Below are 27,181 nucleotides of genomic sequence, written 5' to 3' on the forward strand. Positions count from 1 at the left end.
GTATTTCAAAGTGGATTTAAATTGTTTTGTTCAAATTGTTGGAGCTGTACATTGCAACAACTGAAGTACTGAATTTTTGTGCTCATGATATATCTGTTAATCAGTTTGATGTTTGAAACACTTTAGTTGTGTCACTTATATTGGACAGTATGTTTTCTTGACTAGGTAGCTTCAGTTGTAAATAGAAATGGCCCAATTTCCTTATTTTTAAGGCAAAAGTCATAGACTGCCCCCTAAACTTGTCCACAAATTCCTCATGGCCACCTAAACCTAAGCTTGTTTCAATTTGACACTCGAACTCTTCAAAACCTGTACCTATTGAATACTTTTTGCTGAGTTGGTATAATGTGTGTGTTGCACTTAGTTGAAGCGCGTGAGGAGGGTAACCTTTTTTTTTTTTTTTGTGAGGAGGGTAATATAATTAAGCATTTCCTTTTTAATTTTTATTTTATCTTCTTCTTCATCTTACTTTGCCATCATCGACCACCAAAAAATCACATATTTATCATATGGGAAAAAATCATTTGCATTTGTTTGTGGATTTGATAAAAATGTGATCTCTATGTAGTCTAACCATGGAATTATTCTTTTTCTTGGATCATTCTTCAAAGCAAAACATTGGGTTGATGGGGAAAAGTGATACTTTTCTCTTTTTGTATGCATTTCTGTTGAAATTTGCTATTTGAATTTTGATTTTGATGTTATGCTCGTGTCACGTAGGATATTCAATGGATACTATAGATAAAAGTTGGATGGATCTCCGAAGATCCACCAATGAGTATGATCGTGGAGTGAAGTATTTTCTTGATAAGGCATTTGAACGAGCTTCTCAAGGAAATGAAATACTATGCCCTTGTAAAAGGTGTTTTAATCGGTATTGGCATACTCGAACGGTGGTGGAGAATCACTTGTTTTGTTATGGATTTGTTAATGGATACACCAAATGGGTTTTCCATGGAGAAGGATTTTCTTCAACAAATATGCCGCATCCAACCAATGATGATGAAACTTCCGACATGCATGATGATATCAATGGACTACTTTATGATACTTTTAGGAATGTAGAAGGTGATCTGCTGCATGAAGGAGTGAGAGACGGACCATCTGAAGATGCAAAGAGATTTTTCAAATTAGTTGACGAAGGGAAACAAGAGTGGTACCCAGGGTGTAAGAATTTTTCTAAGTTGAGTTTCACCATTCGGTTGTACTTGTTTAAATGCATTCATGGGTTGAGTAATGTAGCCTTTTCAGACTTATTAGACTTGATAAAAGAGGCATTTCCATTTGCTCAGCTACCCGAGTCTTTCAACAAGGCAAAAAAGGTGATAAAAGATTTGGGTCTTGGTTATGAGAAAATTCATGCATGCCCTAACGACTGTATGCTATTTTGGAATGACAATGCGAAGATAGATAATTGCTCTGTGTGTGGTTCTTCTAGATGGAAGAATGTTCGTGATGATGTGACTAATAAGAACACTAAAATCCCAGCAAAGGTTTTAAGGTACTTCCCTTTAAAGCCTAGGCTTCAGAGGATATTTATGTGTTCTGAAACATCTGTAGCTATGAGATGGCATGCTACTGAACGACCCAAAGATGGGAATTTAAGACATCCTGCTGATGGGGAAGCTTGGAAGAATTTTGATTCATTGCACCCGGATTTCTCTAAAGATCCTCGTAATGTTCGATTGGGTCTTTCAAGTGATGGTTTCAATCCATTACGAACCATGAGCATTTCCCATAGTACATGGCCAGTTATGTTAATGAACTATAATTTTCCACCATGGATTTGCATGAAGCCGGAGTATATAATGTTGTCAATGATCATTCCAGGTCCATCGTCTCCTGGAAACGATATAGATGTGTTCCTACAACCGCTAATTGCAGAGTTGAAGGAACTATGGGAAATGGGAGTGGAAACATATGATGCTGAAACTAACCAAACATTTCTAATGCGTGCAGCTTTATTGTGGACAGTTAGTGATTTTCCAGCACTAGCAATGCTTTCCGGATGGAGCACCAAGGGGAAATGGGCATGCCCCACCTGTAATTATGATACTTGCTCTCAATATCTCAAACATAGTCGTAAGATGTGTTACTTGGGCCATCGAGCATTTTTACCTCCTGATCATCCATTCCGAAGAGATAAGAAATCATTTGATGGTAAAGAGGAGCATAAAGCTGCACCTACTCCCTTATCAGGCATAGAAGTGCTTGAAGAGCTACGTGAATTCAATAATGTCTTTGGGAAGGGCCGAAATAAAAGGGCTCGGAAGAGTGATGGTCCATGAAAGAAAAGATCCATATTTTTTAAATTGCCATATTGGGCACATAACGAATTGAGGCACAATCTTGACGTGATGCACATAGAGAAGAATATATGTGATAGTTTGCTTGGGACTTTGTTAGATGTACCTAGAAAGTCCAAAGATCATGTAAATTCTCGCTATGACTTGCACGAGATGGGGATACGCAAGGAGCTTCAACCATTTAAAGATGAGAAGAATGGTAAAATTCATCTGGCTAAAGCTTGTTTTTCTATGAAACCAGAGGATAAAAGGTTGTTTTGCACTGTTTTAAAAAATGTCAAATTACCAAAAGGGTGTGCCTCTAATATATCACGTCGTGTGCAAATAGAGGAGCTGAAAGTATCAGGATATAAGAGCCATGATGCTCATTTCATAATGCAGTACTTGCTTCAGGTTGCGGTTAGAAAAGTGTTACCCAAGAATGTGTCTTTGGCCTTGATTAGGTTGGGGAATTATTTTAGAACCATATGTAGTAAGGTTATAAGAAGAAGAGATCTTGATAAAATGAAGGCTGAAATCATAGATATAGTATGTGACCTTGAAAAGATTTTTCCTCCAACCTTTTTTGATATAATGACACATTTGCCTATCCATTTAGTAGATGAAATTAAGCTTGGCAGTCCGGTTCATTTGCGTTGGATGTATCCTAATGAGAGAAACATGTGTAAGTACAAGGGGTTCGTTCGGAATCGATCCAATCCAGAAGGATCAATAGCGGAGAGTTTTCTGGCCGAAGAGTGTTTGACCTTTTGTTCAAGATACCTACATGATGGGGTGAAGACAAGATTTAGTAGGTATCAGACTGAGGATGAAGATGTTCAAACAAAGGGAAATGATTTTTCACATATATTTCCTAAGACAAGCCATCCAATTGGAAGTGAGAAGAAAAGGAAAGGCAAGACATTTGACATGGATAGTCATCAGTGGGTTGAAGCACATCGGTATGCTTTGTTCAATACTGGAGATGAACAAGTAGAGACGTTTATCAAGTAAGAAAAAGTAGTCATTTGAATTTTGAACTTTATTTATTATGATAATGTGTTATAAATTTCATTTTTATATACCTAATGATTAATATAACATACATGCTTGCAGGGAACATAAGAGTATAATTGATAAACGTGGTAGAGGAAATGCATGGGCAAAAGCACGAATTCATAGTCGAGAATTTGGTGATTGGTTAAAAGAGAAAGTTAAAACAGTTAAAGTGCCCAATCATATAATATGGCTATCTTATGGGCCTAATGTAGTGGCCAGAAGATATACTGGATATTTCATCAATGGATACCAATTTCATACGATGAAACGGGATGCCTCATGCAAGACTCAAAATAGTGGAGTGAGTTTGTCAGCAACAACTGATAGTTTTGCTAGTGCCAGAGACCAAAATCCCGTTGATGGAATGGTTGCCTATTATGGAGTTATTCAAGATATTATTGAGATTGATTATTGGGGGTTTTTTAGTGTTGTACTATTTAGATGTGATTGGTTTCATAGTGAAGTCGATGGCTATGGGTTGACTCGGGTATACTTCAATAAAAAATGCAGCACTGACGACCCTTTTGTACTAGCATCTCAAATGCATCAAGTTTTTTATGTGGAGGATCCAATTGAGAAAGGGGTTTATTATGAAAGAAATAAAGTCCCGGTTGATTTGTATGAATTGGAGGAAGAGAATTATCCTAATATTGAAGAAACATTTTGGAGGGAGCCTAATGATGACATTGGCTCATCAGAAAGATTACTCGATGTCGATGTCAGATGGTCGAGAGAAGATCTCCCTGTTGATATCATTGATGTGTCTTCCCTTGCACAACATTCACAAGATGTATCTATGGAAACATCGGAAGAGGAGGCTGACTTCGATGATACCGATTGGGATTGGATGGAGCCTGATGATTGACAAAGGATCTTTTGAACTTGTACAAATATATACCCTTCATCAATTTTGGTAGTGAATAATAAATTCCCTTTTATAATGATGTGAATTGAAAAGTGGACTCCGTTTACTATCTGTTATTCTCTTTCTGTTAATGTGCTTACCTTCATGTTTGTCTCTAAATTAGTGCACATACTGTATGATACATTATGTTATCTTTCTTTCGTATATTCATTTTGAGATTTTTATTGATGAGAAACTTATTATGTATTTTTTTCTTATATTCATATGCAGTATCCATATTTCTGCAATATCTCTGAGGAATCTTTAACTTCACAGGAGACCAACAAAAATTCAGGTTCTAGTCTTTCACTCTATCTCTTAGGTATTTTCCTTCAAATCTAAGAACAAGAAGCAAAACTTTGTTATCATGTTATTGATAAACGATATCTCTTTTCTTCTGCGTAAATAGATGCGCAGAGATTTTTTCCTTTAATTTTCCTTTGTTATAATTATGTTGGACTTCAAAATATTTGGTCTATCTTTAATTTGACCTTTGAACTTTTTCATGTTTTTATCTTCTGTTGACTGAAACTTCATGCCAAGCTACTCTCGATTTATGTATTGAGCATATTCCTCATTCATAGAATCATCCAAAAATCTTGGCATTTCTAGTTACAAGTTCTGTCCAACAAAACCAGTACATTGCCTTGCTATTTTCTGACTAATATACTTACTTATTCTTGGAAACTTGCATTGAAATCAACAATCAAGACAAAACTGTGTTCACCTAGGTGTTGTTTGAGGACTATTCTGATCCATTTTAGATGATAATGGCCTCTTAATGTTATTATTTGCTTCAATTTATAATTTGACACTCCATAGAACTTGTTTTGTGTAGATTGAGACTGTAACTAGCCAATGCATGTCCTTGAGGATTAAAAGTTGCAAAATGAACCTGTTTTGACCCTAGGATACTCAACTGTGGCCATAAGACACTTTGGAACTTGTAGCTCTGATTGTTTCACCCTAAGTCTTAAAATCAGAGACAAAATAGAGCCTACTGATGCTAAGAATTTCTAAAATGTACTTTAACTTCTTACCTTTGTCATTTGATTTCAAGGTTGTAAGGGAAGGGCTTATGTTCTTGACCAAAGGATTAGTGTTGTTGGTGATTTTATCCTGTTCCTTCCCTGCGTCCTGTTTGCAACCTGATTATAGTGTCCATATTAGCTGCCATTGTGTCTTACACTGATATTGCTTATAGTTTATAACTGGCACCATGCTTAGGTGATCCTATTTTTACTTGATTTACTAATAATGTTTAGTTACCTAGTCTTATCTGTTTGTCTAAATCAAGTCTTGTCCGCTGAACCATCTCCTGCACACAAAATAGTGCCATGAACCATTTTGTCTCAGTTTTCCCTTTTGGAATTCTTGAAACTTGTCATTCTTCCTACTTGAAGTTCATTTGCACCTCTGATTTGTTTGTGACTTACAGACCATCTGTCCTGTCTCATGTTGGTTATTTATTTGCAATATTCATGTTGTTTGGTCACCTGTAACTTGTATTTTGCACTTGTATTGTTTATGGACTACTTGGTTCTCTTTACCTAATATAATCACCTATTGAACTAGGTATAGGGAATCTAAACTAGGAACTAAGGCTTCTTAAAAGGTTAAGAGTGATACTTGCTTTTGTGATGCACCCCTCCCCCCCCCCCCCCCCTTCTTTTGCTTAGGAAATTTGAATTGTCTCACATACATTTTTCCTCCTTGCAAACTGTTGAACCATGTTACACTTGGCATTTCATTCCTAGCTTAGGGTAGCATTCATGCACTCATTATGATCCCATAGGTTCCTACTTGTATATGTGTTTTTTTTTTCTGTGCAAGTTTTGGAAATAGAACAAGTTTATGGTGTCCTAGAGACTCTACTGTTAGTCTGTCAAACTTGCTATATGCTGAGGTGATTTTGAAGAACTAAAAATGACTAAAGCTGATTACAGCAAACCTTGATTGAAACCTGGAATGCTTGTTAAACCTACTGACCTGTCTTGAAGTTGTGTTTGAAAAGTTTAGAACTTGTTTGAAATGGCTTAAAACTCTGTGGTTAAGTCTGTCTTGATTATTCTATATGTCTTCTTAGAACCATGCTTGATCCCACATCTGTGTTTGGGCTTCTTAGAACAGTGTAGGAGCAGACTTGAGGTAGATTCCAACATCCTGCAAAATATAAGTTATCCATGTGAGTTCAGCTGCTGTAGCAGCTAAGGCTCTATATTCAGCCTCTGCACTTGTACATATCTTAGTATCCTCTTGACAACCTGAAAGTGCACAGAGTTGGGATTCTGCATGAACTGCCAAACATCACTAGGGATATAGCATGGCATCTAGATGTTGGTGTTGTGATCACCTTAGACTGGAAACATTGGCTCATGTTTTTCATTTGATAATAAGATAGGACTAGGGGATCTATATTTTGTAACACCACCTGACTTTTGGTGTAATGAGGATATCAATAGCAGAATGTGGCATGGCAAATGGAAAAAACAGCAACTAAAGGGATGTTTATATGAAGATTTAGCTCAATACATATTGGATAATATCAAGCCTCCTAAGTAGCAAATAGAGATAGATAAACAAATATGAAGACAGGATACCAAGGGATAGATAAACAAATATGAATACTAAATTATGTTATTTGGAGAATGGGATATAGCATGGTATCTAGATGTTGGTGTTGTGATCACCTTAGACTGGAAACATTGGCTCATGGTTTCTTCTGATAGAGTACCAGAAATCCAACTTCTCAGTAACACATCAGGTAATGAGATGGTGCAAAGAAGAGGCTGAAAGAGTGTTAGGAGTTGATGCCATTTTTTTTTTTGGGACTGAGTTTTAATAACTAGAGATTTTCAGTAGCGGAAGAAGAGCTTAAAGCTCTGATTCCATGAGAAATCTGAGGCTATGCAGAAATGCTTTGTATTCACTGATAATACTTACAGATGCAGTGGTAGTGTATTTATACACATGCACCACTCGTATATCACACTTCTAATGCATGAAGGAAACTAGTCTATGATAGAGTTATATATTTAACTAAACTCTAATACTTAAGCTTATCACAACTACTTAACAATAATAATAATAAGATTGTACTTATCCTAAGTAACCTTATCATGATCAGTGATCTTATCATGATCTTCAACATCTTCATCATGTGTTATATCAGATTTTTAATAATATGTATCATGCTTATTATTTTTGTCCTCCAGATTTTCTCACTTGTTCAGTCTTAGATTTACACAGATCTGGATAGTCATGAATCAACAAGGGCCTTCAACAAGAAGCAAAAGAGCTCAAACCAGAGCATATGCTAAACCTGGTTCATTGTCATCCTTGGCAAATAAAAAACGGCAGTTATTAACCACAAACGAAACTGTTCAAGCTATAAGGTTAGAGAGAGATCATCTGCTAGAATTAATTAGAGAACAGCAGCCAGTAGCACCACAAGCTAACCAAAATAAGCAACTTGTAGAAGAGCAACATGTAGAGGAGCAACAGCCCGTCGCGGAGCAACAACCCGTCGAGGACGAAATGCAAATGGATTCTACAATTCCTCCCACAAATGAACAATGTGAAGAAGGTAACACATAGCTTATGAACTTATTAAATTCATCCATGACTTCTAATTTCTTACATTTTCTTTTAACTTTAGGCCCTTCGACTCAGAATAGAAAAAGAGGCAGAACGCAAATGCATAGTGTGCATAGCCGACATGAGCGTAAATTGATCCTACTGAATAGGCTCAATCAACCTATTGGTCCTTCTGAAGATGTTGTAATAGAGTTTGGTAGCTTCCTCGGTACATTAGCGAGGAATGCGACCCTTTGCCCATTTGATATACTTGATTGGAGGAAAATGGACACAAAAGATGATTTATGGATATATACCAAGGTTTGAAGTTTCCAATATTTAAGTATCTGTTAAAAGTATTGTTTATGCTAACAAAATGACACAAAATTGTAGGAGAAATATGATATTCCTGAAGCTGGCAAAAAGTGGACTTTGAATGCAATTCATGCTGCTTGGAGAAGGCATAAAAGTGACTTGAAGAAACTTTGTTACAAACCAAAAGTTACTGATGAAATCATAATGGCAAAAAGGCCAGTCATATTCCGGAATGTCAATTTAAAGAGCTCCTCGAATATTGGAAGTCTGAGAAATGCCAAGTAAAATATATTTCCAGAATACATTTGTCTTCTCTGGTGCAAGTGCCCTCCTGTCTCTCTGTCTTCTCTTTCGTTGCTGCGATATGGCTGTCGTTGTAGGCTTTTTTTTACCTTTCTCTTCTCTGTTGCAGTATCGCTACTGCTACTGCTTTCTTTTTTCTTGTAATTTCTCTTCTTATCTTCTTGTCTCTGGTGCAGAAAATGTCTAAAACAAATGCTGAAAATCGGAAGAAGTTGTTGAATCCGCACACAGTCGGCAAAAAAGGTTTCGCTTTAGTCCGCAATAAATTGGTGTGTTCTCTTATTTGTTTTTAATTAAGTCTTAACCTGTCATTTTAAGCGATTTTTTATATCCATTTTGATGTGACTAGGAAAAAACCAAGGGAAATGTATCACTTAAGGAGATTTTTGTGGAAACAAGAGTAAGGAAACCCGGGCGCTTGTACAAGGAGTCAAATGAAGACACAACTAGTAAAATTGTATGTATATTATGTATTGCAAGTTATTATTGAAATCTATTATTTATTGTTAGTTTTTGTTTGCTTGAGTGCGGTTGTTGGATTTTCTTTGTTAGGCTGAAATGGAGGAAATTGAAACACAACTAAGCGCAGATGGTAGTCAGCTCGTTGATGCATACTCAGCCGTTATGGGTCCAGAACATCCGGGACGTCTAAGACTATATGGACGGGGGGGTTACAAAGACTTCTTTGAAAGGAAAAGCTGGAACTTTTGAACCAACTTCAAATGCCACAAATGATGTAGTGCAAGAAATGCAAGAAAGGATCCAAAAAATGGAGGAACAAATGGAGGAACAAAAGAGAACTATGCGAGCAGAAGTTACTGCAGATATTACTGCAAAAGTAATTGAAAAACTCCAACGTGCAGGATTAATTAGTCCAGACATGCTAGCAGCATTGTGTGCTCCTTCACCGGGAGAGGCTACGTCTGCCCCACAAGTAGATAGCAACAATTAAGGTTAGTCTCACTTCTTCTCTGTTGCGATATAGCTGACTTATATTGGTTCTACAAATGGCTATACAATGAACATGGTAAAATTAAACTAAAACTTTGAAAAAAAAGTTGTTGATAAGTTGCATACACATCTGTGTGTTGCTGTATATATATCCTGCAAACTAAAAAGGATAAATTATAGCATTTTTTTTTTATAATTCCAAGACTGTAGAAAAGGAAATATGAAGTGTATTTTCTTAGAGATCCCTAGCCAATCGAATTAGGTTAACAATTAATGGCCTGCTTAATTTGAATATAGAGTGGAGGATCAGAGCTGCAAGTTGCAAGTAGTAAAATTGAAGTAAAAACTTGTATTAACTAGGGGCATTCCGAGAATCGAACTCGGGACCTCTCGCACCCAAAGCGAGAATCATACCACTAGACCAAATGCCCTGCTTTTGTTGGTACCCCAGTCTAAATAATAGTTGGAAGTTTCATCTCAGTTTTCTGGAGTTTGTACCATTTTATGAATTAATTTTCTAGGAGGAATGACTGATGAGCATTCTCTGGTGTCTTGGGGGTCCCCTTTTCTTTCCCTTTTTTAAGGCTGAAAGGTTGAGATGAAGGTATTGACAAAAGAAAAGTGAAGGAAAGAAAAAGTTATGCTTTGCAGTTAAATTCTGAGATACTGTTATCCAACTCGCCTCTCATTCGAATCATGTTTCAGTGTATATGTATGTTACGTGCCCTGTTTATAACTATGTGCATACCTATTTGTATATTCGAGTAAAATAGTACATGTTTAAAGGGGACCTCATATAAGATCTGCTATAAATGAATTTAACTGATTTTCTTGATAGTTCAATGTTTTTAAGTATCTGAATAGTCATCATGTTTTTAATATTATGTTTAAGAAGAATGGCATGTATTATTTGGTCTAACCTGAATGTGTAGTACTATTTGCGCATCTTAAAGTTTTCGATTCTATGTGTTGTTAGAATAGCTACTAACTATGATAATATGCCTATCACTCCCTCCTTTATTAGCTGGTGCTGTTGCTGCTGGCCACAAACAGCTTGTTTGGCTGGTGTTGCTGCTGCTGGCTGAGCGGAGAAATATTCATATATCATCCATTCTCTAATTTTGCAACCTTTGATTATACCAGAGATATGGTTGTCCAGTACATTAGGGTGTGTGTTTGAATAAGGTTGTCGATCAAGTGAACACTAATACCTTTGAATATGACTAAGAGTATATTCATTTCTAGTCTTGTCATCATTAGTATGTATGCATTGTAGAGATTAAATTCTTTTATTAAAGCTTTTCTAAATTATTTTTCCTTATCATTTTTTTATAGGTGGTGAAATTGATGAACAAGGGCATGAAAGAAGTGAAGATACATGATCGACTAAGGAGGATTGGGTTAATTTTTGGGAAAATTGAAGACTTGTGTGTTCCACCTCTTGAATGGTCAAACATTATCTTGATATTTTGCTTTTATGTATATTACTTGACCTCTTGGATTATTATTTTGGTATGATCGATGTTGGATCTTGTATTAGTATTTTGGTATGATCGATGTTGGATCTTGTATTAGTATTTTGGTATGACGTCGGATCTTGAATTATTATTTTGGTATATATGATGTCGGATCTTAGATTATTATTTTGGTATGATGTTGGATCTTGAATTATTATTTCATTGTGATGTCGGATCTTGAATTATTATTTTAGTGATATCGGATATATGTGTGGTCTATATTGTGTTAACCCTCTATAGTCTGTTGCAGTAGCACCATAATATCCGTTGCAGTAGCATCATAATACTCGTTGCAGTAGCACCACAATAACTGTCACGGTAGCCCCATAATATATGTTGCGGTAGACCTACAATAACCGTTGCAGTAGAATTATAATAATTGTTTCAATAGTCCTAAAAATAATCGTTGCAATATTAAATAGCCGTTGCATTAGCTCTATAACGACCGTTGCAATAGGAAGAAGCAGTAGTTGAATAGTCATAAATGAGCGTTGCAATAGCGTTGAATAACCGATGCAAAAATCTATATTGCAACAGTTCATATCTGTTCCCGTAAAGACATAACCGTTGCAATGATCGTGAAGAGCAAACAGTTGCAATAGGATAATCTATTGCAACGGTTTTGAAAACCGTCACAATTAACCGTCACAATAGACCTATTGTAACGCAAGCTGTTGTAACAGTACCTAAAACCGTTGCAGTATCAATATAGCAACGGAAAAACAAGCTACTGCAACGGTAACGGCACCGTTACCATAGACCAAATTTCTAGTAGTGTGATATTGCCCCGGATGTGGGCTAATGATGATAACACCGAGCCTTAATGGGCGGGCATGATACTATATATATGACACCGAGCCTTAATGATCGGGCATGATACTATATATATGACACTAAGCCTTAATGGCCGGGCGTGGTACTATATATATGTATAAGAATATTTTTTTTAAAAGGCTAAGCATGCATGACACCGCCATATGAGGCATCCAGATGTACATGTATCGCTCATATTCCATGTTATCTTTCATATCTATATTATGTTGTTATTCATGAATTACATACTCAGTACATTATTCATACTGATGTCCTTCTTGTGGACGCTGCGCTCATGCGCGCAGGTAGGCAGAGAAACGGATCAGACCCGTAGGTGTTCTATCAATGAATTCTCAAGAGCTCTCCACCTACTTCGGAGTTGCAGTCTATTTGGTATTGTCCTTATGATCATTTGTGTTCTATGTAGAGGCTCGTAGACGTGTATGTATAGTTAGATGTTTTATAGCTCCACCGGTTCATATTGTTGTATAATATATTGGTGGCCTTGTTGGCCTTATTTTGTGCTCTTGATACTTTACTATTAGCCTTGCCGGCTTTATGATATACGTTATGTTGTGGCGACCTTGTCAGTCCGCATATGTGCTGAATGATCGGATATTCCTATGTTGGGCCTTTTCTGCGTGCAGGTGTACTTTGAGTTATGGTTTATAATGTTCAAAGTAACGGATAAGTCAGGTGGTTCCCGGCCTACGGGTCGGAGCCCGTCATACTCCTAGTAGGGGTGTGACAAAGTGGTATCAGAGCAGTTCATCCTAGGGAATGTCTACGAGCCGTGTCCAGTAGAGTCTTGTTTATGGGTGTGAAGCGCGCCACACTTATAAACAAGAGGCTGCAGGGCATTTAGGAACCATTGACCTTTCTTTCTTATCTTAGATCGTGCCATAGAGCTAAATCATAGGATATGATGTCCCTGATTCTAACCCCAAATGTTTTGATCATGGATAAGCAGTTGATTATGCCGCTACGAGATAATTGTTGAGAATTGAAGTTGTTCATTCGAAAGGTATGTTTCCTGTTTTATTAATATGGATAGACGTTGATATAGGAACTTGAGCAAAATATTATAGGTATTTGTGATTGCTCTACGGGGCATTGGATGTGTTTCCTGGGCTGTGTGCAGGAATGAGGTAGTAAGAATTATAGAGGAAACTCTGCCGAAATTTTTGCAAATTGAATTGTTTGCATGTCTATAGAGAAAGAGTAAAGGGAAAATGTGACCATCAGCCATTTGGTAAGTCATGATTGAAGGAACAACTATGCGATGCTTTCAAAGAGAAGTTTTAGAGTGATTTTAATTTAATTTAAAGGAGGAACCTTGGAGGGGAAAATGATTAGTAGTTAAGAAATTGGGATGAGTTGCATCCGAGATTTCGGAGGATTGGGACCTATTAGAAACATAAAGAAACTTGACATTAGGAACTCAAATACAGTATTACGATTTATAGATTAGATTGGTTAGTAAGTGATAACAAAGAGATATTGATATGGGAAAGGAAGTTAATGAGTACGGAAAAGTTCCACCCTATATATATATATATATATATATATATATATATATATATATATATACGAGATCAAGATGGGTTTGTACTCATAGTGGAATGTTGTGCAAACTTCTAGGTAGATATTATTAAGTGTCAAACGGGAAAGAGCACTTTAAGAGCAAAGGAAATCAAGGAGGACCTTGAGGACAGAAGTACGAGAAAATGCAGTTATAAATTAATTAAAGGAAGTTATGTGATCGGTGACGATAAGAGGAAGTTTAATAAATTATTAAGGTTGGCCAAAGGTAGACAGTGATGACATACGACAGTGGACTTGGAATAGAGATGCGATTATAAAGGAAACAAGACGAATATACAAGGAATAAACATACATGCGAGCAAGATATGGCATCGTAAAAGGAAATAAGAAATGAACGAAGGGAGAACGAAAAGGGCGTATTTTACTAAAATTTCATGATGAGAGCAAGAATCGGCGGGACATTAGAAGGATTATGATGCATGATTATGATACAAACACTTAGTTAAAAGAAACTATGGGACACTATGAGCTAAATTAAGGAAAGGATGAATCGTGAGAATGAATGAGAAAGAGCATCGACTTTTACTGGTATGGTATAAACCCAACTCGGAATCGAAAACCAAGAGGAAGAGGAATCTCAAGGGTACTGGTGAAATGATAGCTATGAAGGAAAATTGCCGCTGAAGGAGCATGGAATAGTCGGGCATTCTATAAGGAGCCTTACGAATTCCGGTGTCACCATTGATTCATTAACTTAGGGAACTATTAGGCATGAAGGAAGGAAGTGGTTTGAGTTGTGTCCAATGTGTGTGGACGTTTAACTTGATACAAGAATCCAGTTACCAAAAGAGAAATAAGTCAAACCATGCGATGAAAGTAACTCCGGCATTATATGGACTAGAGGAGTTGAACGATCGCTAGGGTCGGCCAAATGATTACCAAAGACGGTCAATACTCGAATGTTACTGGTATATGAGAACATTTTTAGACGAATTAGAATATTCCTAAGTACAGAAGAAGGAAATGTACTGGCTTGAATGAGTCAAAATTCGAGATGAACTAATATAGTAAGGATGTGCTAAAGAAAAGTGGAAATGGACTAAATGCAAGCATATTATGAGACAAACATGGGAAAGGAGACATGACAAGATAATGAAGGTTTAGCAAATCAAGGAAATAAGTTTGTCAGTGCAATACGTTGTGTTCTGGGCTATGATTCGAATTGCTCGTACCAGAGAAATTTTTGGTTACAATTAAATATGCAGCAAACATGCCTCAAAAAGGTAACAGAAGAAGTAAGAAGGCCTACAAGTGACCAAGGATAAGTGTCAGGGATTAGTATAGAGGAATCATAACTGGAAGAGATGAGAGTTTTAAAAGAGGAATATTTATAGGAATTTCAATGATTGTCAAAAGAAAGAAAGACACTATGCCTATGGATAGCACGACAGTAGCACTGCCTGAGACTAGAAAATACCTCATGCATCGGGAAATCATAAGTCACCGTTTATATTAAATTGCGAGAGCATATGTCATAGGACCATATAAATAATCATTCTGATGAAATGGCTAGTAAGATGATGCGGGGACGACAATAAATATTTGAAGAAGAATGGAAGCTAGTTAAGTATCAATTAGCCGCTTGTATAGGAGAGCCAAGGACTTAAATAGGGAAGAATACTCGTATTGAAAAGAAGTCGTGATTAAGTAAGATTTTATTTTAGTCTCATGCTTATGAGTTATTTTGTAATGATGTTAAGATTGGAGGAGAGGAAATTGGAGGAAAGATTCAACCATGGATTTGAAGATATTTTGAATAGTAAATTAGCTTGAGATATGATTATTATTATGTTGTGAGTATAATTTTGTTATGAGGGATAACAATGATGATAAGAAAATGTTGTATACAAGTATATAAGGGGTGGCGCTGAGGTTGTTGTATGGGTCGAATTGAGTCCCATTTGAATATAAATCCCTTGGCTATGGTATTTTTGACGCATTGGATGAGTAATCTGAAGTAGAGTAATTAATGAGAATAATAAGCCATTATCAAGGAAATGCTATGACAAACCATCTAGGCGCTACCATTGGTGGAGCTATGATGACAATGCAAGGAATTTAGGAGTCCGACCAAAGAATTGACAAGGAGATGAGATGATATGTATGTAAAATTGATTAGTACTAAGAGGGATAATCTAAAGTAGCACTAGAGAAGCAAGCAAGGAAAAGTGTCACAGCCGGATAAGAAAGTTGTCCACTAGTAGTGAAATAAAGGGCTGCAAAACAGGAGGGACTAAGTCAACGGAAGGTGAAGTCATGGAAGTAGACGAAGATAAGATCGCAAGAAAAGGATTCAAGGATATAAATAAAAGAGATGGACATTTAAGGAATTAAGAGATCCGTTTGATTGATAAACCGAAATGCCAGATAAGTGCGTCAAACTATGCGAAAGACTTATTAAGTTAGAGTCGGGCAAAGATTAAAAGTAGAAGGAGAACCCCAAAGGAAATGATCAAAAGATATCGTGTTTGATTAGAACAATCGGGTGACAATGAAACCTCGTGGAACAAGCAACATGATGGCTCTTATTGGAAAAGAAATGAATGAAGGTTACAGACAAAGGAAAGAATGAAAAGATTCGAATTCGCTGCATGACTAGGAATCTTGGTTATTCTTCGACAAACTTTTGAATTCACCCCTAATTTATTAGCCGAACTAAGGATCAGAAACTTTAAAAGTAAATTGAAGGAAAGAAATCATTAAAGAAGAGATTTGAGATGTTTTTGATATAAGTACAAGAATTATCGTTAGTTAGCCAAGTGCCAGAAGTCCAATTGAAGGAAAGAGAAATTAAGCAAGACACTTCGGTGTTAAACTAGTTGACAGATAAAGTACTGCAAAGATTAATTCGATTGCTATATAAAGCAAAGGATGCTAAATTATGACCAGTCTTGAGGTTATCTTTAAAGGAGGAAGACTAAGAATAAGTAAGCTCTAAGAAGACAAAGGCCTGGGACATCTATAAAACGTAAGAAAGATACGTGGAGATCGAAGAGAACAAGAATTTCTGAATAAAAAGAAGATGGGATCAAAATTGGATAAAAGTATATGGTAAGTACTGGATAAAAGAGCATACAAGAATGTAAACAACGGAGGTCATTAAAGAAGAGATTTGAGATTTTTTTTGATAAGTACAAGAATTACCGTTAGTTAGCCAAGTGCCAGAAGTCCAATTGAAGGAAAGAGAAATTAAGTGAAACACTTCGGTGTTAAACTAGTTGACAGATAAAGTACTGCAAAGATTAATTCGATTGCTATAGAAAGCAACGGATGCTAAATTGTGACCAATCTTGAGGTTATCTTTAAGGGAGGAAGACTAAGAATTAGTAAGCTCCAAGAAGACAAAAGCCTGGGACATCTATAAAACGTAAGAAAGATACGTGGAGATCGAAGAGAACAAGAATTTCTGAATAAAACAAAATGGGATCAAAATTGGATAAAAGTATGTGGTAAGTACTGGATAAAAGAGCATACAAGAATGTAAACAACGGAGGCTGAAGAGACAATGAGAATGGTAAAGCATAAAGAGTTAGTAGACAGACAGATAATAAGGGAAGGGACGACCTTGAGTACGGGAATAAATTTCGGCTACAAAAGAACAAGGATAAACTACGTGATTCGGATAAGTTCAGTTTTAAATGAGCAAGTAAGAATTCAAGTAAGTAAAGTAAATACTGACAAATACAGGTAAGAACATTGACATCTACCTCAGAGCGAACTCTACTTCAACATTCGAGGACGAATGTTTTTTAAGGGGGGGGGGGGGGGGGGGGGGGGAGAATGTTACATCCCGCACTTTCAGAGCATGAGCATGCCACGTACATAACCATAGTAATGGAGTATCGGAGACGTCCCATGAAGTTTTGGAGGGTACAAGCCATGGGAAGTACGTAACAATGAAGTAAAGGATGAATTACGATCTCGCAAGTCGTAACCGGGAAGGACAATCTTGAAACACAAGAACATGGCCATTATCAAGTATAATAAATGATAAATATCATGTGGGGGGGGGGGGGGGGGTTGTGGAAGATTCCAGGACCAAGAAAATCAACGAAAATAAGTTTGTCGAAAATTTGGAACAAGTTGGCAGAATTAAGGACAGAATTTTGGGTCAAATTTGGAGGGGTATATCTCCAGGTATATGGGGAGTTTTAAGGCGTTTCAAAATCCTAAAATGAATTTCATCGAGTCTAGGTTCTAACGCAATAAACCTCTCGTCGATACGACGTCGTAGTAGAGAATTATGGACGTTACAAGTTAGGTGGACAGAGTAGGTCGCGCTGCTACAGTGATGCCGACTTTGGCACACTATATAAGGGGCAAAACCCCATTTTTCCTTCACAAAAAATTTCCCAAATGCTCTAGAAAGTTCATCAAACATATGAGAGCCTATATATCGTATAAAAGTGAGCATTTTGAGTAATTTCAAGTTACGGAGTATTAATCGAGGTCCGGACACCGTGTAATGTGATTATAGTATCCTTTTGCGGTGGATTTCGGCTTGGATTCAAGGTGGATATTGGAGATATTATTGTTCTAACAAGGACAAGGTATGAATCTCTCCTTATTAGTATCAATTTCGGCTTCTTTACGGAAATAAAGTTATTAAATAGTAGTATCACAATTTGGTTAGTTGAGAAATTTGAAAAACATCGTGTGGGATGTTTTAGGAAATATATTGGTATGGATAGTGGTGTTGATGATGTTGGTATTGTTGTTGTTGATTGGTTGTTGATATTATGATTTCGAGCTAGGCATATAAATAGGGGAGATGTTGCCCGAATTTCGACAAATTCTAAATGGATTTAAATTAAGGGTTTAAGACGAGAGTATGACGATGAGCCTAACAATAGTATGAATGGTCGTATATGTAGATTACGAGACTACGAATGATCTTAAGTGAATTGTAAGACCGGAAGTAAGTTGGAAGTCGAGAAATTATCTTCCATGTATGTTAAGGTTGTTCCTCTTTCTTTTAAAGGCATGATTCATTTTCTATGAACACATACACGCCTTCCACAATACCTTATTTCTGAAAATACTAGCAGTTCTTGATTCTCAAAATCCTTATGATGCTAAAGACGAATGTTTTCTATAAGGACCATGATGAGGATTATGATGATCTCATTTCTGGATATTACAAAGTTATGGTTTTAGTGTCATTATGAGATTACTGAGCTGGTTTCAAGATTTTGATTTTGTTTGTTGATATTGATCTCATCTTATGATTTTGCTCAAAAGGCATGATTCCTATTTTGTGATTCCATATATGTTTCCATAACTCTCTTACTTCTAAAAGTTACAAGTTCATGATTCTTAAAAACTTCTTATGATACTTAAGATAAGATGTTTTCTATGATGAACATGATAATGAAGATCTTAATTCTAGAAATTCCAAAGTTTATGATTTTAATGCTATTATGAGATTATTGAGCTTATTTCATGACTTTCTCGATTTTATTCATTGTTTTTCATCTCACCTTATAATAATTGTTCCTTCAAGGTGGGATAAATGATGATAACTGATCCATAATATAATCGGAGGCTACTGACCTTACGTCACTCCGATATAGTTGTGGCTTTTGATTGGGCTCTCATGCATGCTTTATATATATGTATGTATTTTCTCACACCGCGCCGCGCTATAGTCGGCCGGGCATGGCACGTAGATGTGCACACCACTGCAGTGGGCATGTTATGATATTGCCCCGGACGCAGGCTAATGATGATAACACCGAGCCTTAATGGCCGGGCATGATACTATATATATGACACCGAGCCTTAACGGCCGGGCATGATACTATATATATGACACTGAGCCTTAATGGCCGGGCATGGTACTATATATATGTATAAGAATATTTTTTTTTAAAGGCTAAGCATGCATGACACCGCCTTATGAGGCATCCGGATGTACATGTATCTCTCATATTCCATGTTATCTTTCATATCTATATTATGTTGTTATTCATGCATTACATACTCAGTACATTATTCATACTGACGTCCCTTCTTGTGGACGCTGCGCTCATGCCCGCAGGTAGGCAAGGAGACGGATTAGACCCGTAGGTATTCTATCAGCGAATTCTCAGGAGCTCTCCACCTACTTCGGAGTTGCAGTCTATTTGGTATTGTCCTTATGATCATTTGTGTTCTATGTAGAAGCTCGTAGACGTGTATGTACAGTTAGATGTTTTATAGCTCCACCGGTTCATATTGTTGTATAATATATTGGTGGCCTTGTCGGCCTTATTTTGAGCTCTTGATACTTTATTGTTAGCCTTGCCGGCTTAATGATATACGTTATGTTGTGGCGACCTTGTCGGTCCGCATATGTACATATGTGCTGAATGATCGGATATTCCTATGTTGGGCCTTTTCTGCGTGCAGGTGTTCTTTGAGTTATGGTTTATAATGTTCAAAGTAACGGATAAGTCAGGTGGTTCCCGACCTACGGGTCGGAGCCCGTCATACTCCTGGTAGGGGTGTGACACAGGTACAAGAGCTCCTACTATACATGAAGACAAAATAAATGACACAGCCTCTGCCTGGAGTGAGATGAGCGAGACTGTAGGAGAATGCCTGATAAATCCACATGACAAAACCTCAACTAAAACCTGCAACATATCTACACCCAAAAAGGGCGTAGCAAGAGTAATATCAGTATACCACACGTACTGGCACACATCATTGGTCGACTAAGATTAGTTCGCGCAACACAATATAAAGTCAATAAGATAAGCAAATAAGTCAATGAACCTCAACATTCTCAATAAAGGTTATTACACCCTCACTACTTACCTTTCCACTTTCAACTGTTCACTGCTTTTATTTCCAAGAATTACGGGTATTCTACTTAATTTACTTACTACAATACGATGCATCTAGGGAATGTTTCGCTATCTGAAAGTTTGCTACTACACTTATCTTATATTAACCACCCTTCCACACACCATCTTAACGAAATCATAAAGATAAATAAGCAATATCATTGACGGTAGTGCACACATGCATAACATAGAAATATTAGATGTAGTGTAATGTAGAATGCGATGCAAGGGCCCAACCACATTATACATACATGCTAACTGATGTCATTGCTCAGTAGTCATGACCTGCAGGGGACCCATGGTGTCCATGTACCACTCGTTCCAGATTCACTCCTCGGACCCGAGCCAGAAATCTTCCTCTCCGGAAAGAACCTCGAATGCAGATCCATATCATATATATTCCTCGTATTCAACTCAACAGCCAAAAGACCAGATAACATAAATGCCCATACTCCGCCTTTCCTGCTACATGTATTTCCTCATAACCCATGCAATGCAATGCAAAGATGCAATAAATCAAACAAGTCATGAATCATGCCCTTGTTGGGCGTAGTGCTAATCCAACTCACTTCGATCCTCTCAATACAAATCTCTTATTAACAAGAAAGACAGCCATGTGAATATTTCAATATAACCGAAAATAAAGACGGAAATCACCCACTCCTAGGGATGCATAATTTAAACACGAAGTACCCCTCAGTGATAATAGCATTCCCATTAATAAGCTACTATTTACACACGATTTTAATTACATTATAGAATATGTCCAACCAAACTCCATGTCCGACGACCTAATCATGCAGTCTCCCGTCAACTCTAAAAGTATATACGATTCGCTAATCAAAGTCTAACTCAAGTAAATCATAACCTACCTCGTTGACGAACAACTAATTGATTCCCTTTTTGAATTGCTCGCCTTTCTAACCTTCATCCGAATCCATGAGAGGTAATAGCCGTAGGGAATGATGGGGAGGAAAATAGAAAGGTCTCTTTTTCTTGGTGTCAAGGGTTTTTCTTTCATATGGAACCCTAGGAGCAGCCTTTGGGAGTCTTTTATTGAAAAAGAAGAGAAAAATAAACTAAGTGACCAAAAACGCGGTCACTGCCCTGCGTGGACCTCTGCGGCGGTCGAATTGCCGCTATAGCGGTACTGCTATGGCGGTCTATAGCGGTCCGCTTCCTTCCCTGGCCCAAAATTTTCTAATTCTGTCCAGAATTGATTTTTTTCCCACTCTTAATCCTTAAAACACTCCATAGGGCTTATTATTAACGATCCTAGACCTAGATCGGGCATGGGTTCGCGGAGTATTAACTAACGACCGGACGGGTCGTTACATCTAATGGGCTAGCGTTATCGCCTATAGGCGCATTCACTTGCCATGATCTTCACATCCCCTTAAACACTGCTCAAAAAAAGAGAAAAAATGTCCAATGCCATTTACTTTTGAGTGCTGAGCACAATAAACACTACCACAACCTATAATTGTTCTCATAAAAGTTTCTTCTTCATGGAAATATGCAAAAAATAAAAGGACAAACATGATCCCTAAGCAGATGTGTAAATGTGTCCCTTAAATTGTGCAAAGTCTTTTTTCCGTGTTTGACAAAAGAAACAAAATTGACCAGCTCTCGTGCAAAAAATGTATGAAGTGGAACTCTTACAAGTCATAACTTTCACAATGGCGTCCACCTGAGCTTCCATACCTTTCAGTCTTGTTGTGCCCATGGTTCGTTTTGCAAAAGGGGAGAAACTAGGCTTTCAAAGAAAAACACGAAAGATTGTCCAAACATAAGCAAAACTTCATCATTATTTGAAATTAAAAAGGGTGGATAAAACACCAATGCAACAGGACTATGAGGACACTTGATGGTAAACATCTTTGTCCAAGATTATTTAACCCCATACTCTTTCATAACCCACACATCTAGATCAGTTCTTTGACGATTACCATTGCATATCACAGAGAGATTATTTCCCAACACTCCCAGCACCAAAACACCATCTTTTTCTCCATAGCAAGGCTGCTCCACCTTTTTCCATTTCTCATCAGTCAAATCAAAACAATGATGCTCTAGCCCTTATACAAAACATAACTAGTATTATTAGCCCAATGAAGCTTCCCATTCACACACTTACCCGAACCAAAGCATTTCAGCCCATTCGGAAGATTTTGGATGCCTCTCCAAGAATCACTCTTTTGACTATATATTTTGACCTCAACTTTATCTAAACTCCTGTTATCAAATATACAGCCTACTACCTTATAATCACCATGCAACTTATCATATCCAAAACCATCTATGAAACGGTCTCTAAAATTAGTTGTAAAATCAGGCAATTTCCTGTGCTTTCTAATTGATGGATTCCATATACACAAATCTTTTGCCCTATTAGAAAGACAAATCAGTCCATTAACAGAACCCACAACAACCCAAAAAGGTTTAGGTTGTTTTTTCATAGGATAATCCAAGTCTGCTGCCTCCGGAACAGAGTCATAAAGTAAAGACCTAAGAGAACAGTCCTTCAGATTGTACTTAGGTTGATAAAACCTCAACATAAGCCTATGGTTGGTGTACTCCTTGTTATCAGCAGATATACTAAGATGGGCCTTGATAAACTTAGGGCTAGAGATGAAAGCGAGCCAAGATTTTGAAACAGACCTGATTTGCAAGAGGAAGCTCACTGGAAGCCTCGAGAAGATTTCAGTATTGAGTTCTGGTACAAGGGTAAGGAATGGTAAGATCAAAATCATGCATTGAAGTCGATGGAAATGGAGAATGCTTTATGGGTTTGCTTCGTTTTGGATGTTCATGGGAGGCTTCATCTCCCTTGGATTTCATTTCAATTGCCATGGAAAGAGCAGTGTCAAAGTCATAACAAAGTCTTCCTATATATATAATCTTGAGATGACAATTAATTTTCAGAAACCTCCTTCTATTCGTAACACACACCTTCCTTATAGTTTAAAATAATACCCTCATCTCCCTAAAGATGGGCGTTCGGTTTTTCGGTTCGATTTTTATTAAACTTCGATTCGGCTATTTCGGTTTTGGTTTCGATTTTTTGAAGGTGGACACTGAACACCGAACCAAACTAGTTTGGTTCAGTTCTTTTGGTTTCGATTTTTTCAATTCGATTTTTTTTATATGATATTAGAAGTAATTCCATTTACACTAATTCATATTTTCAAAAGCAATAAAACATAAAACTGATAAATTAAAATCAAAATCAAACAAACATGATACACAAGAACAAAAAATTATAACCATGATATAGGATTACTAGGCATACATACCTTAAGAATAATTAAGAAAACACATAAAGGACATACATTAATCCTAAAGACACATCCTAGTCACATTTCTTTGCTAAGGATATTTGATTTTCTCAATGAAGTGGAAAATTAGGAATACAAAACCAAAAGAGGGCTTGTAACAATTGAGTTTTTTCTTAGTTTTTTTTTTTTTTTTTTTTCCCCTCCCATTTTACCATTAATTATTACTAAGTCAAACAATCAAAATACTTTAAAAGTCATGCAACCACTAATAATTTCTTGAAATTTTCAACTAAATAATTAATAATAAGGATAAAATAGGTATGTATTGATAAATTATCTTTATATTTCCCAAACTATACAAGTAAAAATAGATATTTATTTTTAAATATACTCCCTCTGTTTCACTTTATGTGAACCTATTTCCTTTTTAGTTCGTTCTAAAATGAATGACCTCTTTTCTAATTTGGAAACAAATTCACTTTATGAAGTAATTTATAGCCACACAAATATTCAAGACTTATTTTGAACCACAAGTTTCAAAAGGCTTCACTCTTTCTTAAATATCATGCCCAGTCAAATAGATTTACATAAATTGAAAAGGAGGAAGTGTATGATAACTAAAAATGGAGCGAATAGTAATTAAAAGAAAAAAAAGAATAGCAGTCTTGTTCTGGTACCTGATTTGAAACATCTATCTACTCGAAGAGCTCAAATTTGTTCAATACTCCCTTCGTCACAAATTATGTATCGTGATTATTAAAAATAATTGTCTCAAATTATTTGTCATTTTTAGAAGTTTAAGGCACAATTGATTATTTTTTCCCAATTTTACCCTTGGTAAATTTTATCATTAATGGAGGTGACACATCAATAGAGTAAGTATTTAATGGAGAAAGATTATAACTTACCCATAAATAAGGGTAAAGTTAGTCAAATACTCATATTAATTAATACTCCATCCGTTTCAATTTATGTGAACATTTTCAGCGTATGAGCGTTGAACTTTATAACTTTGACCGTATATTTTGACATAAGTTTTTCAAGATTGTAAAAATAAAATTTATATATTTAAAAATTATATAAAAGTAATTTTAAAAAAAATGAAAAAACATGATTAAAAACCTACCTTATAACTCTCCAAATAATAACATGTTCATATAATTTGAAACAGTATTTCTTGATAGGCTTGCAAAACCAAAAAAGGAAAAATGATTTGACACGGAATGAGTAGAATCTACCCCAAATGGAATGTGAGGGAAATGAGGCCCTCCACCGACACGCAAAACGCAAAAAACCTACTAACATTTCAAATTTTGGTTCAATAACTATCCACATAATAGTTCTTCTACGGGAAGCAACAAGTAGATGACTCATTGAGAGCATAACCTTATGATAATCACAATCTTATCTTTCTTATACATAGAAAAAGAAACGGCTTGTATGATTTTCGTGTCCAAGAAAGAGCTCAAACTTGTGCTACCCAAATGGAAGACCCAAAACGCAGCAAACCAACAATGGATTCTCAATTTCCATCAACTTCAATGCACTTGTCAAACCCTGACCTTCCTCCAGAACTCATCACTGAAATCCTATCAAGGCTTCGAGTGAAACCCCTCTTGAAATTCAGGTGTGTCTCCAAGTCTTGGCTTGCTTTAATCTCTAGCCCGGAATTTATCAAGACCCATCTCAGTATATGTGCTAATAACAAGGACTACACCCGCCATGCACTTATGTTGGGTCCTCGTCAACCTAACAACAATCTTATGTACTGTTCCCTTCGTTCCTTACTTTATAACGACTCTGTTACCCATGCATTTGACTTGGATTATCCTATGAAACTACCCCATAAATCTCTTAGTATTGTGGGTTCAGTCAATGGGTTGATTTGTTTTACCATTGAGGAACAACATAACTTTCTTTGGAATCCATCAATCAGGATGTTCAAGAAATTGCCTTATTCTAGGTCTACATTGAGGTCTAAATACTTTTTAATGTATGGTTTTGGATATGATGAACTTCATGATGATTACAAGGTAGTTGGTATTACTACTTCAGATAATAAGGGTTCGTGTCATGTCAAAATATATAGTCTAAATAGTCACTGTTGGAGAAGTACTGATGATTTTCAGGGTGGGTTGCCAGTCGGTAAGTCGGGTATGGGAAGCTTCATTGGTTTACTTTTATTGCTGGTCTTAGTGCTATTGATCTTGTTGGGCATAATGGTCGGGACATCGTTTCTGTTAATTTGGCTGATGGGAAATATGGAAAGGTGGAGCACCCTTGCTACCGAGAAGGAAAATTTGACCTTACGCTAGGAGTGTTGGGAAGTGATCTTTCTGTGGTTTGTAATAATGGGAAGACTTACACAGATGTGTGGGTTATGAAGGAGTATGGGGTTAAAGAATCTTGGATAAAAATGTTGACCATCAATCCTCCCGATAATCCGTTGAATCATCTGCTTTGTCCGCTCTTTTGCATGTCAAATAAAAGTCAAATTTTGTTTGAGGATGGATCAACTTTCATGATTTACAATCTAAAGGATGACTCGATAAGATATCGAAACATTACCAACTGTGCTGACTTTCGGGATGCAAACATCTACATTGAAAGCCTCGTTTTGCCCTTCCGCCAGAAGAAACCAAGGATGCAGCAAAAACGAGGGCTGAAAAAGTGTAGATGAAGAGGAGTTCTCTGTACATTGGTTCTCAAACTTTTCTTTCTTTTGTCAAATATAGCAGAAGACATTCCTATTACTGGTATCATTGATTGAACCATATCTGCTTGCATATCTTTTTGTCCATTTTTCCTTTTTGCTTCATGAAACAACAATTTTTGCAAGAGCAACTATTTGATTAAAGTTCATGGTTTCTTAATCGTCAAACTAAATGGCACTCAACATTGCCTATCCTCTTGAACAGTACTGATAGGTGAAATGCACCAATAACCCCTGTGTGTAGCACTTCCAAGGCTTATTGTTTGATCTAGGGACTTCTCCAATAATCTTCTTTAGGTGAAAACTTAATAGGGTGAAGGAGGAACCACAGGAATGACGGAACATCAGTTAAGGTCTGAAATAGTATCTTGTTTTGGTACTTTTCCTTGCTCCTAATAGCTAATTTCTTGTTTTCCACTAAGTTTTATTCTTTCCGTGCTGCCAGGTGCTAACTGTATATTTTCTTTAGGACTATCTTCTCATTGTTTTACTTATTTGGTCAATCAAAGGCTACATTGTCTTTTAGTTTGGGCATAATGTTGACATATGCAATGGTATATTGCAAGATAGAGCATTTTAGGAAGCAAATTTAGCTATGAAAATGAGCTATATTTAGGAAACAAATTCTTGACATGTGATCATGATTGTGTGTGGTGTACCAAAGGACATGGAAATGTAGGAGAAAAAGATATGAGAATGAGCTATATTTAAGAAGGCCCTGTCTAAAAGAAGTAAATGAAAATACAAACCTTTTTCATTGTTGTTATTTCTAACAGCAGTTGTTCCTACAATAGTAAACTCCTTTATCATGCTTAGAGTATTTATAATTCGACTTTTTTTAGGAAAAAAATTCTTGTACGTTATTGTCACGCCCCGAACCATGGCCTGGACGTAACACGGCACTCGGTGCCTGACTACATGTGACCGAGCGAACCACATGACTTGCTGAATCATCATGATGCATAACATAAGCGGAATATAACGTGAATGCATGATGAGCCTTTATAAAACATAATAAGTCATAATACTTAA

The 27,181-nt window shown here is 36.6% G+C and overlaps 2 protein-coding genes, 1 non-coding gene and 1 pseudogene across 3 annotated transcripts; 2 read left to right on the forward strand and 2 right to left on the reverse strand.

Moving 5' to 3' along the window:
• The first annotated feature begins 728 nt into the window (after positions 1-728).
• On the forward strand, positions 729-2,288 carry LOC132611835 (uncharacterized). The gene has a single exon (XM_060326202.1). The coding sequence runs from the start codon at positions 729-731 to the stop codon at positions 2,286-2,288; it is 1,560 nt and encodes a 519-aa protein (XP_060182185.1).
• A 7,464-nt stretch (positions 2,289-9,752) lies between these two features.
• TRNAP-UGG (transfer RNA proline (anticodon UGG)) lies at positions 9,753-9,824 on the reverse strand. Its single transcript has one exon. It is a non-coding gene; the product is annotated as a tRNA-Pro (tRNA).
• An 11,849-nt stretch (positions 9,825-21,673) lies between these two features.
• On the reverse strand, positions 21,674-23,089 carry LOC132610786 (F-box/kelch-repeat protein At3g23880-like). The gene has a single exon (XM_060325162.1). The coding sequence runs from the start codon at positions 22,909-22,911 to the stop codon at positions 22,231-22,233; it is 681 nt and encodes a 226-aa protein (XP_060181145.1). The 5' UTR covers positions 22,912-23,089; the 3' UTR covers positions 21,674-22,230.
• Positions 23,090-24,704: 1,615 nt separating this feature from the next.
• LOC132609860 (F-box/kelch-repeat protein At3g23880-like) lies at positions 24,705-27,007 on the forward strand (annotated as a pseudogene).
• Positions 27,008-27,181: the final 174 nt, after the last annotated feature.

Source organism: Lycium barbarum, chromosome 9, assembly GCF_019175385.1.
Source record: "Lycium barbarum isolate Lr01 chromosome 9, ASM1917538v2, whole genome shotgun sequence".
NCBI lineage: Eukaryota > Viridiplantae > Streptophyta > Magnoliopsida > Solanales > Solanaceae > Lycium > Lycium barbarum.